This window comes from Schistocerca cancellata, chromosome 4 (assembly GCF_023864275.1).
Source record: "Schistocerca cancellata isolate TAMUIC-IGC-003103 chromosome 4, iqSchCanc2.1, whole genome shotgun sequence".
NCBI lineage: Eukaryota > Metazoa > Arthropoda > Insecta > Orthoptera > Acrididae > Schistocerca > Schistocerca cancellata.
In genome coordinates, this window is record NC_064629.1 from 39,169,851 (window position 1) to 39,185,015 (window position 15,165).

At 44.8% G+C, this 15,165-nt stretch overlaps 1 protein-coding gene across 1 annotated transcript; it reads left to right on the top strand.

The window, feature by feature from the left end:
* The first annotated feature begins 3,765 nt into the window (after window positions 1–3,765).
* On the top strand, window positions 3,766–14,296 carry LOC126183364 (basic proline-rich protein-like). Its single transcript, XM_049925283.1, has 3 exons — window positions 3,766–4,222; window positions 4,736–5,878; window positions 14,100–14,296. Exons 1-3 carry the CDS (start codon window positions 3,766–3,768, stop codon window positions 14,294–14,296), a joined length of 1,797 nt encoding a protein of 598 aa, XP_049781240.1.
* The last annotated feature ends 869 nt before the right edge of the window (window positions 14,297–15,165 follow it).

The window sequence follows — 15,165 nt, forward strand, 5'->3', positions numbered from 1 at the left end:
GGTACAACTTTCTAATGAAACACTGTCTCCCACCCACTCCCTGCATAAATTTATTGATATAAAATGTCTGATTCCTTGAAGAGGAGCCTACAAATATAATGATGGATGAAGAATAGGTATTTTCACTTTGTGCTTTAGTGAAACAGATGTTCTTTCTAAAGGTCTTATTAACTATTAAATTTTGTGCTTTAGTACACTGAATGGAAGTATGCAAAAAGTATTATGAGAATTGTTTCTTTCAGAAACTGGTGTACTTAATTGTCTGAGAAGACCAGAAATATGTTTAGAAGCTAATTCTTATCAATATGTTTCTTAGACATGTCTATTCTGCCTTATTAAATAACTTAGATTACGCACAGTATTTCTATTTGTTTAATAACACAGTTGTTGGTACAGGTATGAGTACACTTTTTCAAAGTTGTGCGAAAGTACATTTTTAGATATCTGCTTCATTCCTTGAAAACAATTGACCATTCTTTCTGTTCCAATTTGAGAAGGTTTAAAAACTCTTGCTGAATGATACTTAATTCACATGTACAGGCAACAATAATGAATCTGAGGGTAAATACAGCAAGACTCCTTCCTTACAGATGCTCTCCAATTTCTTCAGTTGAAAAATTGAACAACACTGCATTTTACATTCTTTTTGCTAAGTATGACGGAAGCCAGTCATATGTAACACCATTAATTCCTTTGGTTTTTTCATGTTAATTATGTTAATTAGATAACAAAAATATCACCTGGAGTTAGTGTTATTTAAGGCTTGCAACATTTACTGAGTAAATGTATAACTGTTACTCTTATTTATGTAACTCAAATTATGATATACTTATATGAATGACGAAGTACATACTTTTACATGTTAAAACTTAATTCACTGCAGTAATTTTTGTACTGTGTACTGTGAAACTATCACAGGGTCATTAAATTACCCTCTGGGATGGAAACAATTTCACTTTATGCATGTATAAGTTATTTTAATCTCATTAGGTTCTCATGGACTTTAATTGCTTTTTTTTTTTTTTTTAATATCTTCTTATTTCTGAAGGAAATTTCCTGTCATACATTGTCACTCATTAAGCAAGTACATTAAATTTCACATTAGTAGTTGGTTATACTTCAACATTTTGTATTTACTTCTTGCAGCAACTGATACTAGCAGTCAGTTTCCTGCATGAATGTTCTCCAGCTATAGTAAGTTGTTTCTTCTTATTGATTTCCTTCTTGTTTGGACGGTATTTTGACAACAGAATATACATTTTATCACCTGTTCTGATCTCAGACTTTTTTCAAATTGTTCTGTCTAACTTCACACAGAATAGAAAATTTGTGTGTAAATGAGATTGCAGCACGCAGATGATGTTTCTGTGTTCTACTTGTCAATCCTTTTAGGTAACTGACATTAAAACTTAACAAACCATCAGTCATTTCTTCTTGTTCAACATGAAACAAAACAATGAAACAAAATCCCTTTTTAACACTACAGTTTTCCAGCAACATGATATTTACAGTTAGAAGTAAAAGAAACTCCTCTTTTCCAATATTCAGTCTATAAATCACATAACACTATATAACTACATAGCACATTTAATTACTGTCTGACTAGTTACTAAATATGAAATGGTACAGAATATTTGCATCATCAGAACAACTGGCTAATTTAAAAGGAATAAAACTATACATTATTTATCAAACTACTTATGTTCTGATGTAATTAACCTCCTTAACAACTCCAGGAAGTGTTACACTTTTTAAATTATTGTGAACTTTCTTGCTGGACATGTGACCTTTACTTAACAAAACAGCCCCTCTGATTGAGATTCTCACAGGTACATGATGTTGACACCACTGACATGCCTGTAAGAAGTTCACCAAATCCCTTCCCATTTTAGTATAAGGCTTAATAAATGCATCTTAACCTCTGTTAAAGCAACTGGTGCAGTACAAATATGTAGCTTTGGTGCAATCAGCAGCAACCCATTCAAGTCTTCATCTGTGCCTGAAATCCACAGTGAAAGGAAGTCAGAACTTTCGTATTAATGTCTCCAGTTTCAATTTAGTTGCAGGAGTGGAGGGGACAATTTAAAATTAAACAGCACAATACCAGCAATCAGCTTGCATAAAAATAACCACTGTATCCACAGTATTCATGTGGTGGTTGGATTACAAGCACCAATTTGGCTACATGAGAAATAAATTTCAGTGCAAGCTGTGGATGTAGTTTTGATTTTTATTCTTCCATTTTTTGGCTTTCTAATTTATGGTCCCCTTTCAGGATTTGGCCTGCACCTTTCCAAATTCTACAGAAGTGCAGGCTATTTGGGGAAGGACACTTTACATGGTACATCATACATCACTCATATGTGGAATCTTCTGCAGCTATTATTATCATGGCCTTGGAATTCCGCCTGTAATCCAGCTATTTGGGCAAGGACAACTTACAGGGGCATCATGTACACCCATTGTCCGCTGTCCTCTACTGCACCCATGATCATGATGGCTCTTTTGGCACCAGATATCCACCAAAGTGGCCAGTCCATCTTGGAGTAATCGTGTACCTTCTCGTTCATAGCTCCCCTGACAAATACAGGGATCACACTGCTGATACCTGAGCTGCAAGCTCCCCATGTACATCAAGGAGTAGATGCCAGTCTTTTTGGGGCATCAGGACACCCGTCAATGGCCATCACACCAGATGTCCTTTGCTGTGGCTGTGTGGTGCCAGTGGGGAGAGCTCCTGACTGGAATGGGTGCCATCAGGGTGGATGACCTGCAATGAAGCAGATGAAGTTGTCTGATAGTGGTGGTTGAATGGCCCCAGTAGTATCTGAGAGGTAAGGTGCAATATAATGTGTAGAGATACGACCCCCAATTGTTTCCTTCCCTGGCTACACCATGGGAAGAACACAGGACTAAAGATCAAGTGGAGGTATATTCTCCTCAATACTTAGTTTGTGCACAATCAGATGGGGAATCCTTTGTTGTCATAAAGTCTTTGCTTTTTGTCAAGCACTTAGAGGACAAGTTTGGAAGTGGCGTGAATATCCAAAATGTCGAATGGGTCAATCCTGATAAAATCAACATCCCTTACCCAGTCACTTGCATTGCTGGTCTGTTGCAAGCTGGGTGATGTACTGGTCTCCACCATCCCCCATGAGAGCCTAAATATTCCACAGATATCTCCTCTTGCAGTCCAATGATGAGTTGCACACCAGCATACGGTGACAAGGTGTTCACTTCGTTAGGTGTGTAAGGATAATGTAGTTGCTACCAGCCATGGCCTTTGAGGATGACACATTGCCTGAAAAGGTCAAGGTGGTGGTCTACTGGTGTGATATTAAACCCTATGCACCTCACCCTATGCAGTGCTTTAAATTCAGGAAATTTGGGCACATGTCCCGTGGATGTAATGCCAGCCCCACATGTTGGAATGTTGGGACTGTGGACGTCCACCACAAGCGAACTTTCCTTGTGCTCCTCCTCCCATTTGCATCAGTTGCAGCAAGCACCATTCCCCCTGTTTGCTGGACTGCACTGCTCATCAGAAAGAGAGGAAGATAATGGAATAAAAGACTCTGGACAGGTTGACCTACACAGAGGCAAAGAGAATCACAAGTCTTCACCCTACACACATGACGTCCTCATAATGCTGTGGCTAAAACATCACACTTACGAAAACAGTGTCCTCAACAGCTACGCCTCTTAAATTGGGCACCAAAGGACACCAGACGACGACTGCCCCCTTGATGGTTTGGGGACATCCCTATGCCTCCTCCACCTACGCTTCTTCCTCATACTCGCCCTCCTCCTCAACCTACGCCTCCTCCTCAACCTACGCCTCCTCCTCAACCTACGCCTCCTCCTCAACCTACGCCTCCTCCTCAACCTACGCCTCCTCCTCAACCTACGCCTCCTCCTCAACCTACGCCTCCTCCTCAACCTACGCCTCCTCCTCAACCTACGCCTCCTCCTCAACCTACGCCTCCTCCTCAACCTACGCCTCCTCCTCAACCTACGCCTCCTCCTCAACCTACGCCTCCTCCTCAACCTACGCCTCCTCCTCAACCTACGCCTCCTCCTCAACCTACGCCTCCTCCTCAACCTACGCCTCCTCCTCAACCTACGCCTCCTCCTCAACCTACGCCTCCTCCTCAACCTACGCCTCCTCCTCAACCTACGCCTCCTCCTCAACCTACGCCTCCTCCTCAACCTACGCCTCCTCCTCAACCTACGCCTCCTCCTCAACCTACGCCTCCTCCTCAACCTACGCCTCCTCCTCAACCTACGCCTCCTCCTCAACCTACGCCTCCTCCTCAACCTACGCCTCCTCCTCAACCTACGCCTCCTCCTCAACCTACGCCTCCTCCTCAACCTACGCCTCCTCCTCAACCTACGCCTCCTCCTCAACCTACGCCTCCTCCTCAACCTACGCCTCCTCCTCAACCTACGCCTCCTCCTCAACCTACGCCTCCTCCTCAACCTACGCCTCCTCCTCAACCTACGCCTCCTCCTCAACCTACGCCTCCTCCTCAACCTACGCCTCCTCCTCAACCTACGCCTCCTCCTCAACCTACGCCTCCTCCTCAACCTACGCCTCAACCTACGCCTCAACCTACGCCTCAACCTACGCCTCAACCTACGCCTCAACCTACGCCTCAACCTACGCCTCAACCTACGCCTCAACCTACGCCTCAACCTACGCCTCAACCTACGCCTCAACCTACGCCTCAACCTACGCCTCCTCCTACGCCTCCTACGCCGCCGCCGCCTCCTCCTCCTCCTCCTACGCCGCCGCCGCCTCCTCCTCCTCCTCCTATGCCGCCGCCGCCTCCTCCTCCTCCTCCTACGCCTCCGCCGCCACCTCCTCCTCCTACGCCGCCGCCGCCGCCACCTCCTCCTCCTACGCCGCCGCCGCCGCCGCCTCCGCCTCCTCCTCCTCCTACGCCACCTCCTCCTCCTCCTCCTCCTACGCCACCTCCTCCTCCTCCTCCTCCTACGCCACCTCCTCCTCCTACGCCGCCGCCGCCACCTCCTCCTCCTACGCCGCCGCCGCCACCTCCTCCTCCTACGCCGCCGCCGCCACCTCCTCCTCCTCCTACGCCACCTCCTCCTCCTACGCCGCCGCCACCGCCACCTCCTCCTACGCCGCCGCCGCCGCCGCCGCCGCCGCCGCCACCTCCTCCTACGCCGCCGCCGCCGCCGCCGCCGCCTCCGCCTCCTCCTCCTCCTACGCCACCTCCTCCTCCTCCTCCTCCTACGCCACCTCCTCCTCCTACGCCGCCGCCGCCACCTCCTCCTCCTACGCCGCCGCCGCCACCTCCTCCTCCTACGCCGCCGCCGCCACCTCCTCCTCCTACGCCGCCGCCGCCACCTCCTCCTCCTACGCCGCCGCCGCCACCTCCTCCTCCTACGCCGCCGCCGCCACCTCCTCCTCCTCCTACGCCACCTCCTCCTCCTACGCTGCCGCCACCGCCACCTCCTCCTACGCCGCCGCCGCCGCCGCCGCCACCTCCTCCTACGCCGCCGCCGCCGCCGCCACCGCCGCCGCCGCCACCTCCTCCTACGCCGCCGCCGCCGCCGCCGCCTCCTCCTCCTCCTCCTCCTCCTCCTCCTCCTCCTCCTACGCCGCCTCCTCCTCCTCCTCCTCCTCCTCCTCCTCCTACGCCGCCGCCGCCACCTCCTCCTCCTCCTCCTCCTACGCCGCCGCCGCCACCTCCTCCTCCTCCTCCTCCTACGCCGCCGCCGCCACCTCCTCCTCCTCCTCCTCCTACGCCGCCGCCGCCACCTCCTCCTCCTCCTCCTCCTCCTCCTACGCCGCCGCCGCCACCTCCTCCTCTATTGCCGCCCTCGTCGCCGTGCTCACCATCATGCTCTGCCAGCAATTGGGGATATCCGTTCCCATCCCTCAGCCCAAGAGGCAACAGCATTTTTTGGCTCCTCCCACAAGGAAGGCGTCCGTCAGGTACTGGCTTCCAAGGCTATGAAGCTTGACTCACCAGTCAGTGGCTGAAGGATCTGCTAGCTTCAAAATCCTCTCTGGTTCCTGAGATGAATTCAGAGTAGCCCTCCCAGCAAGATAAACTGAAAGATAAATGAGAGAAGTAGTAAACCATAAAGAAGAAATAGACGCTAGTGCCCCCCCTCCCCCCACACCACCGCTTCTGGCATGCTACAATCATGAGGATGAGGTGAAGATCCTAGTGTCCCCCAAAGACCTAGATCTTCCCAGAGCCTCAGAACCAATTATCACAGAGATAAGCCCTCAACAGGTGGCATCTGGTGACCCTGAGGCATAAACTGCCTCCTTGGTCACTTCATGCCTTCCCAGACTTCAGAAAGTCATCCTCCAGTGGAATTGCCACAGTTTTTCCCCCAGCTGACTGAGTTACGACAGCTCATAAACATTACACCTACTACTTCTGTTGCCCTACAGAAATCCTGGTTTCCACCAATGTGGACCCTGCCCTTCATTGCTACTGGGGGTATTACAGAAATTGTACTGCCTGTAACATGATGTTAGGTGGAGTATGCGTGTATGTTCTTACCTCTGTATGTAGTGAACATGTGCTCCTTCAAACACATTTCGAAGCCATGGCTGTCAGGGCAAGGACAATGCAGAAAATTATCCTCTGCAGCATCTACCTTCCTCCAGATGGTGAAGTACCATACCATGTATTGGCTGGACTTATTTCCCAACTCCCTCCCAACTTTTCTACTTCTGGGTGATTTTAATGCCCATAATCCTGTGTGGGGTTGAACAAAGGTTACTGGCAATGGTAAAAATGTTGAGCATCTACTAACTTGGCTCAATCATTGCCTCCTAAATCATGTGGCACATACTAGGCCATTGTTCTCGCAGTTTGCAATCCTGGTCGCCTCCTTTCTACCCCCCGGAGAGCTCATGACTACTTTCTGCGGTACTGACTACTTTCTGCTCTTCCTGTCCCTCCCTCAGTGTCACTCACTTGGTCACTTGCCTAGATGGGCTCTTCCCAAGGCCAACTGGGATGCTTTCACCTCTGGTACCACTGTTGGATCTCCATTGCTTTGTAACATCGATGTGGTGATCCAGGATTTTACTACAACCATTGTTTCTGCAGCTGAATTGGCAATCACTTGTCCCTCAGTTTGCCCCCAGTGGAAGACAGTACCTTGGTGGTTGCTGGGAATTGCTGCAGCCATTAGAGATTGTAGGTGGGCCCTACAATGTCAGAAATGACACCTATCAATGGAGCACCTTGTCGTCTTCAAACAGTTCCGGGCCTGGACCCATAAACTAATCAAAAGATGGAAGCAGGAGTGCTGGGAATGATACATCTACACCGATGGAATGTGAACCTCTCCTTCCCAGGTAAATCAGACCCCTGCAGGTATACTGGGGATTTCCGCACATGGAGCAGTATAAACCAACCCAGACGCAATTGCAGATCATTTTACTGAGCATTATGCTCTAACATCTGCATCTGGGAATTAACGCCCTGCCTTTCGTCCTCTGAAACAGCAGTTGGAACAACACCACCTGTTTCTCTTCACACCACATTGAGCCGTATAACACTCAATTCAGAGAGTGGGAATTTCTCAGTGTATTTCCTTTTTGCTCACCTACTTTGGTGTAGCTAAACAGCGACTGCAGAGTGCCATATGAAAGGCACAATCGTGGGCCCTTGTCCATGGCTTTTAGTTTTCTGCTTCTATCATCATCGTACTTTCCACCTATATCCAGAACTTTTACCTCAATGACCAACTACGTAATGTAGTGGAGACTTGTCGTTTTTTTAGGTCTGTTTGTTGACTCCCACATAACTTGCCATTAAGCTGACAAGCTTAAGGAAAAGTGATGGTCACATCTTAACATTCTACAATGCGTGAGTCACACCAATGGGGGTACCGATTGCCCTACACCGTTGCAACTGTACAAAGTCCTTGTACAGTTGCATCTTGGCTATGAGAGCCTGGCATATGGTTCAGCATCAGCCTCAGTATTTTAGATTCTAGACCCTATACACCACAGTGGATTTCAATTTGGGAAGGGAGCTTTCCAAATGAGCCCAGTGAACAGTCTACTTGTGGAAACTGGGGTTCCTCTATTGTGGATCAGGCGACAACAGCTGTGTGCAAATTATATCATATACATTTGCAGCTTACCTCAACATCCAAATTACCATCCACTTTTCCTCAAAAATGTGATCGATCTCCTGCAACAATGGCCCAGACTGGAGATTACTATTGCAGTTCTTGTCTGGTCACTTCTCTACCACCTTTCCTCTGGGACAACTTATGTATACCTGCATGGTACATGCCTTGGCCACAACTTTATCTGGACCTACTGAAAGGGCCAAAAGACTTGGTTACTCCTGAGGCCCTTCACCGTCAATTTTTCTCCATTCTTGGCAAGTGACAGGGCTCAGAAATAGACTACAATGATGGCTCGAATATTGATGGTCACGTTGCATTTGCTTATGCTCATGCAAGACATACTGAACAGCTCTCCTTGACAGATGGCTTCAGTCAGAGTTGGTAACCATCTCGCACACTCTTGAGCACATCTGCTCCTGCACAGGTGAGTCCTTCCTCATCTGTAGTGTCTCCTTAAGCAGTCTACAAGCTCTTGACCAGTGCTTCCCTTGCAATCAATTGGTAATAACTATCCAGGAATCAGTTTATGCCCTCAAAAACCCTGGATGTTCAGTAGCCTTCACCTGTACCCCAGGACATATTGGAATCCTAGGAAATAAATTTGCTGACAGGCTGGCCGGCAGGCAGGCTACCAGTAAGCCAGCACTGGAGATCAGCACACTGAAGACTGATCTTAGATCAGTATTATGTTGTAAAGTTTTCAGTATCTGGAATACTGAATGCCACACCCTAATTACACCAAATAAATTATGTGCTATAAAGGAGACAACAATTGGGTGAAGGTTATCCATGCAAGCCCATTGTAGGGACTTCATTGTCCTTTGTCATTTCTGCATCGGCCATACTTGGCTGACTCACGGTCACCTCCTCCATCAGGACGACTCACCACAGTGTCACTGTGGCTATCAAGTGACAGTAGTCCACATCTAGTTGGGCTGTCTCAATACAGCCACCCTGAGGTGATCTTTTAACCTTCCTGACACACTACCACAGTGTTGGGTCACAATGTCTCAATGGCTCATCTAATTTTAAGCTTAAGGGGAGTTTTTCTCTCTCAGTTTAAGGGTGGGTGTGTGACCTCCTCTCCCAGGCCTTCACCTTACCTTCATTTTAACTCGTCCTCACTCCCTCTGGTGCTATATGACTTCCTGGTCATCTTTCAACCATCTCTTTTTCTCTTGCCTGGTGGTTTTAGGCCAGAAATTTGTGTGTTTCAGTATGGCTGACCCATCTGGTTTTTATTCTTGCAATCAGTTAGCCCAGGCCATCTGCTATATGGTTTTAGCACCTTCTACCACTTCTTTCCTTTTAGTTAATGCTTCCACTTTTGGCTTCCCTCTGTCATTTTTTTCTTCAGTGTGGTTACATAGTTCATTTTACACAGTTTGTTTCTTCCTTACATTTCAGGTGATAGAATTCCTTTGGTGTATGGTTTTAATTTGAAAACTATGTGGCTAAGGAAAATGGGACTGACAACCAAACAGTTTAGTCCCTTTAATCCACAAACCAACCAACCAACCAATCTAATTGTTCTTATTGTGCTTGTCATGCTCAAATGCTTTGTGGAAGAATGGATGTAGTTATAACACCATGCTGTTGTGATTGTCTTCAGTCCAAAGACTTATTTCATGCAGCTCTCCATTTAATCTTTGAATAACTACTGTAACCTATACCTTCTGAATCTGCTTACTGTATTCATATCTTGGTTTCCCTCTGTGATTTTTACCCCCCACCTCCCCCAACCCACCTTAAGTACTAAATTGGTGATTCCTTGATGTCTTAGAACACATCATATTAACCGATCCTATCTTTTAGTCCAGTAATGCCACATACTATTTCTCTCCCCAATTCTGTTGAGTACCAACTCATTGGTTGTCTGATCTACCCATCTAATCTTCAGTATTATTCTGTAGCACCACATTTGAAAAGCTACTACTCTCTTCTTCTCTGAACTGTTCACCATACATGTTTCACTTTCATACATGGCTAATTCGATACATGTACTTCCAGAAAAGAGCTCCAAACACCTTAGTCTGTATTGGACATTAAAAAATTTCTCCTCTTCAGAAACACTCTTCTTCCCATTGCCCTTCTGCAGCCATCAGCAGTTATTTTCATGCTCCGGTATCAAAACTCATTCACTCCTTTAATGTCTCAGGTCCTAATTGAGTTCCCTCAGCATCAGCTGATTTAATTCTACTACATGCTATTGACCTTGTTTGGCTTTTGTTGATACTCATCTTATATCCTCCTTGCAAGACACTGCTCATTCCATTCAAGTGCTCTTCCAAGTCCTTTGCTCTGTCTGACAAAATTACATCGTCATCAACAAACATCAAAGTTTTTATTCTTTTCCAAGACCTGTAATTTCTACTCCAAATTTTTCTTCTGTTTCTTTTACTGTGTGCTCAATGTACAGATTGAATACCATAGGGGATAGGCTACAACCCTGTCTCGCTCATCTGGTTTTTGTATGAGCTGTAAATAGCCTTTTTCTCCCTGTATTTTACCACTGCTACCTTAATAATTTCAAAGAGAATATTTCATTCAACATTGTCAAAAGCTTTCTCTAGGTCTACCAATGCTAGAAATGTAGGTTTGCCTTTCCTTAACCTAGGAAACTTGTAGGGTCAGATTGCCTCTCATTTTCCTACTTTTTTTTGGAATTAAAGTTGATCTTCCATGAGGTTGGCTTCTACCAGTTTTTCCATTATTCTGTAAAGAAATCATGTTAGTATTTTGCAACCACGACTTGTCAGATAGATAGTTTGACAATATTCACATTATTACATTCTTCTTGAAGTCTGAGTGTATTTCACCTGTTTCATATCTGTTGTTCATCAGGTGGAATAATTTTGTCATGGCTGGATCTCCCAGGGCTATTAGTGGCTCTAATGGAATGTCATCTACTCCAGGGTCCTTGTTTTGACTTAGGTCTATCAGTTTCCTATGGAATTGTTCTCGCAGTATCACATCTCCCATCTCATCTTCATCTGTGTCCTCTTGCCTTTCTATAATATTGCCTTCAAGTTCATCTCCCTTACACAGAGACCCTCTATATATCCCTTTCTGCTTTCAGCTTTCTCTTCTTTGCTTAAAACTGGTTTCCCATTGGGCTCTTGATATGTTTTCTCCAAAGGCCTCTTTAATTTTCCTATTGGTAGTATCTGTCTTTCCCCTAGTGAAATGTGCTTTTAAATTCTTACTTTTGTATTCAATTAATTTCAGTTTAACCATTTTGCAGTTCCTGTCAATCTCATTTTTTAGATATTTTTATTCCTTTTGCCTGCTACAGTTGCTGCATTTTTTGTTGTCTCCTTTCATCATTTAAATTTAATATATCCTGTGATATCCAAAGATTTCTTTTGTGGTGGCGTTCGTAGCGACAAACACTTCGCTGTAGAAACGGCTTACGAAGTCACCGGCACACTTTTAATAGCGGGCCGACTGGTCCGCTGGAACAGTGAACAGAAAGATGAAAACCCAAACACTCTGAGTAAATAACAGTCGGTACTTATCTTTATTAACGAAGATACAGAAACACAGTAGTGAACTCCGTGTCTACAGAAATCTGTCTAGTTCGAGTCGGAGCGGCTAGGTCAGCATCGGCTGACGACAAACAACCACTCTGCTGCGATGAACACACAACTGACTAGCAAGTACACAAATCGGTGGCGAGTATACAACTGAGCAGCGAATACAGAACTGTCCTAGCGCTCGCGACTCCAGCGCTTAAGAAGCCAGAAGCCAGCGGTGGCGCGCGCAGACTTGCGGCGATTTCCTGTATCGCTGGCGCTGCTTATGCGGACGGCGTTTGGACTTTGATGGTGCCAACCTTTTGGCAGCGGGCTCGGTTGGCATTACTGGCTAGGATATAACAATTTCCACTAATAATTTTCATTTTACCTATTTGATCTTCTGCTGCCTTCTCCATTTAATCTGTCAAAGCTACCCATTCAACTTAAACTGTATTCTTTTCCCATGTTCTAGTCATTTGTTGCCTAATGCTCCTACTGTAACTTTAGACAACATCTGGTTAACTAAAGTTATTCATGTTCCACCTCCTTAATTTCCTACCTTTTTGCAATTTCATCACCTTTAATCTACAGTTCAAAACAACAAAATTTTGGTCAGAGTTCACATCTGTCCCTGGTGATATCTTACAATTTACAATCTGGTTCCAAAATATGTCTCACCATTATATAAATTAATCTGAAAGCTCCCAGTCTCCAGGTCCCTTTCATGTAACTTGCATGTGTGAGTAAATACACTGAAGCACCAAAGACACTGGTATAGGCATGTATATTCAAATACAGAGATTTGTAAACAGGCAGAATAAGGCACTGCAGTTGGCAATGCCTGTATAAGACAGTAAATGTCTGGCACAATTGTTATATCAGTTAATGTGGCTGCAATGGCAGGTTATCAAGATTTAAGTGAGATTGAATGTGGTGTTATAATAGGCACATGAGCGATAGAACACAGCATCTCTGAGGTAGTGATGAATTGGGGAGTTTGCTGTATGACTATTTCATGAGTGCACTGTGAATGTCAGGAATCCAGTAAAATATCAGATCTGACATCGCTGTGGGTGGAAAAAGATCGTGTGAGGATGGGACTAATGACAACTGAAGAGAATTGTTCCACATGACAGAAGTGCAACCCTTCCGCAAATTGCTGCAGATTTCAATGCTGGGACATCGATAAGTGTTAGAGAATCATTCAACAAAACATTGATATGGGCTTCTGGAGCTGAAGGCCCACTTGTTTACCCTTGATGACTGCATGACATAAAGCTTTACACCTGGGCCCATCAACACCAACAGTGGACTGTTGATGACTGGAAAAATGTTGCCTCATTGGACGAGTCTAGTTTCAAATTGTATCGAGTGGATGGATGTGTACAGGCATGGTGACAACCTCATGAATCAATGGACCCTGCATGTCAGCAGGGGACAGTTCTAGCTGGTGGAGGCTCTGTGATGATGTGAGGCATGTGCAGTTGGAGTCATTTAGGCCCATTTTTATGTCTAGATTAGACACTGACAGGTGATCCATACATAAGCATCTTGTCTGATCATCTGCAACCATTCATGTCCATTGTGCATTCTGACACACTTGGGCAATTTCAGCAGGGTAATGTGACACCCCACATACCCAGAATTGCTACAGGATGGCTCCAGGAACACTCTTCTGAGTTTAAACACTTCTGCTGGCCACCAAACACCCAGACATGCACATTATTGAGCATATCTGGGACACCTTTCAATGTGCTGTTCAGATGAGATCTCCAACCTGTCATACTCTTACAGACAACCCTGCAGGATTCACAGTACGAATTCCCTCCAGCACTACTTCAGACATTAGTCAAGTCCATGCCACGTCATATTGTGACACTTTTGCATGCTCGTGGGGACCCTACATGATATTGGGTGGGTTTACCAGTTTCTTTGGCTCTTCAGCATGTAACATTAATGTTGGAAGCAAAATTGTAATTAACCCAGATAACCCCGACGTCCTTCTGGAAGGACGACGTAACTCACTGTTGAAATTATTTACTTTTGCGTATAACGCATTGTTGTAACGGACTGTGACGCATTGTTATATGAAGTAGGCAGAGTCAGTTGCGCGCTGCGACAGTCAGTTTGACGCTGTCGTTTATAGTGAGTGAGAAACTGTCTTGAAAATAGGGCCGATTTTACCATGGACGAACTGACTGACCTTGTCATCAATGGGTATATATATTTTCTTTCATATTGCATCAATAATTCTGAAACTTGTCGCATAATATCTTAAAGAATTAACCTATATTATTTATATGCTCATATTACGATTGAAAGTTTTCGTCAATTGTAATTCAATAATGTTTCCAACCATCCTTCCAGAAGGACGTCAGGGTAATGTGTTGTCATTTTGTATTCACAGAAAACGATGTACACTTACGGAACTTTTGGACATGTTAGAATCAAAAGATGAGGAAATACCTAATACTGGTGTGAATGTAACATTACACCCTCCTCTAAATTCAACTGATGACATAACAGATGAAGATTCGGGTGCTGAAGAAAATCCAAGTGTAGATAAATTACCAGCAAGTCAGCTCAATGCTACTGCGTTACATGACCTAGAAGAGAGTGGCATGGAAGCAACAGGAACATAAAAGAGGAAACAGAGTTAAGAATTGTACTCTATCATTTGTAGATAAAATGATAAAAGAAAATAGATGATCATATGAAATTTGTTCTGACTCAGCATCCGGGATTTCCACTGTATGTTGGAATGACAACAATGTTGTTATTGTAGCCACCAACTTTGACAGAGTGCGAACACTACGCTCGGTAGCAAGATTTACCAGGGAACAAAAAAAAAAAAAAAAGCATTAGCGTGCTTCAGCCTAACTTGGGAGGCATAGATCGAACTGACCAAAATCAATCCCTATATAGATGCTCTATAAGAGAGAAAAAGTGGTATTTCCTGATCACTGCACATTTTATAGACATTGCAGAGCAAAATGCCTGGGATCTTTACAAGCACAACGAATAACCCACAGATCATCTGACATTTCGTCGTCGAATTGTCACTGCAATTCTTGAAAGTAACAAAAGAGTCACTACCAGCAGAGGATGTCTTAGTAAGAGGGCAAAACAAGATTCTAGATTTGATGGAAGAGAACATTATGTTGCTGAATTACCAACGGACGAGATAACAAAAAAGAAGAAGCAACTGAAATGTTGAAGTTGCCCCAAAAAAACTACTACTATGTGTGTAAGATGTGACGAACCACTTCATGTTTGTTGCTTTTTGTCTTATCATACTAGTGCATAAAATATGTGTATAGGTTATTTTCTTTGTTTTTTGTATTTATTAGCTGTTTTAGCACATAATTCAAATTTATTTATGTTTTTTTGAAAGTATAAAAACCAAAACAAGTTAATTGTGCAATGTCATATACTTTAAAAACATGTTCCCTTATTGTCCTGACGTCCTTCTGGAAGGACGCCCATTTTTGGATATACTAAATAAAAATAA

What these genes read in the sequence shown, in the direction of transcription:
- LOC126183364 (XM_049925283.1), top strand. Translation starts at nt 3,766, where the DNA reads ATGCCTCCTCCACCTACGCTTCTTCCTCATACTCGCCCTCCTCCTCAA. An exon ending in TCCTCAACCTACGCCTCCTC is followed by an intron (nt 4,223 to 4,735) that starts CTCAACCTACGC and finishes CGCCTCAACCTA; the next exon opens with CGCCTCCTCCTACGCCTCCT. An exon ending in CTCACCATCATGCTCTGCCA is followed by an intron (nt 5,879 to 14,099) that starts GCAATTGGGGAT and finishes TGGACATGTTAG; the next exon opens with AATCAAAAGATGAGGAAATA.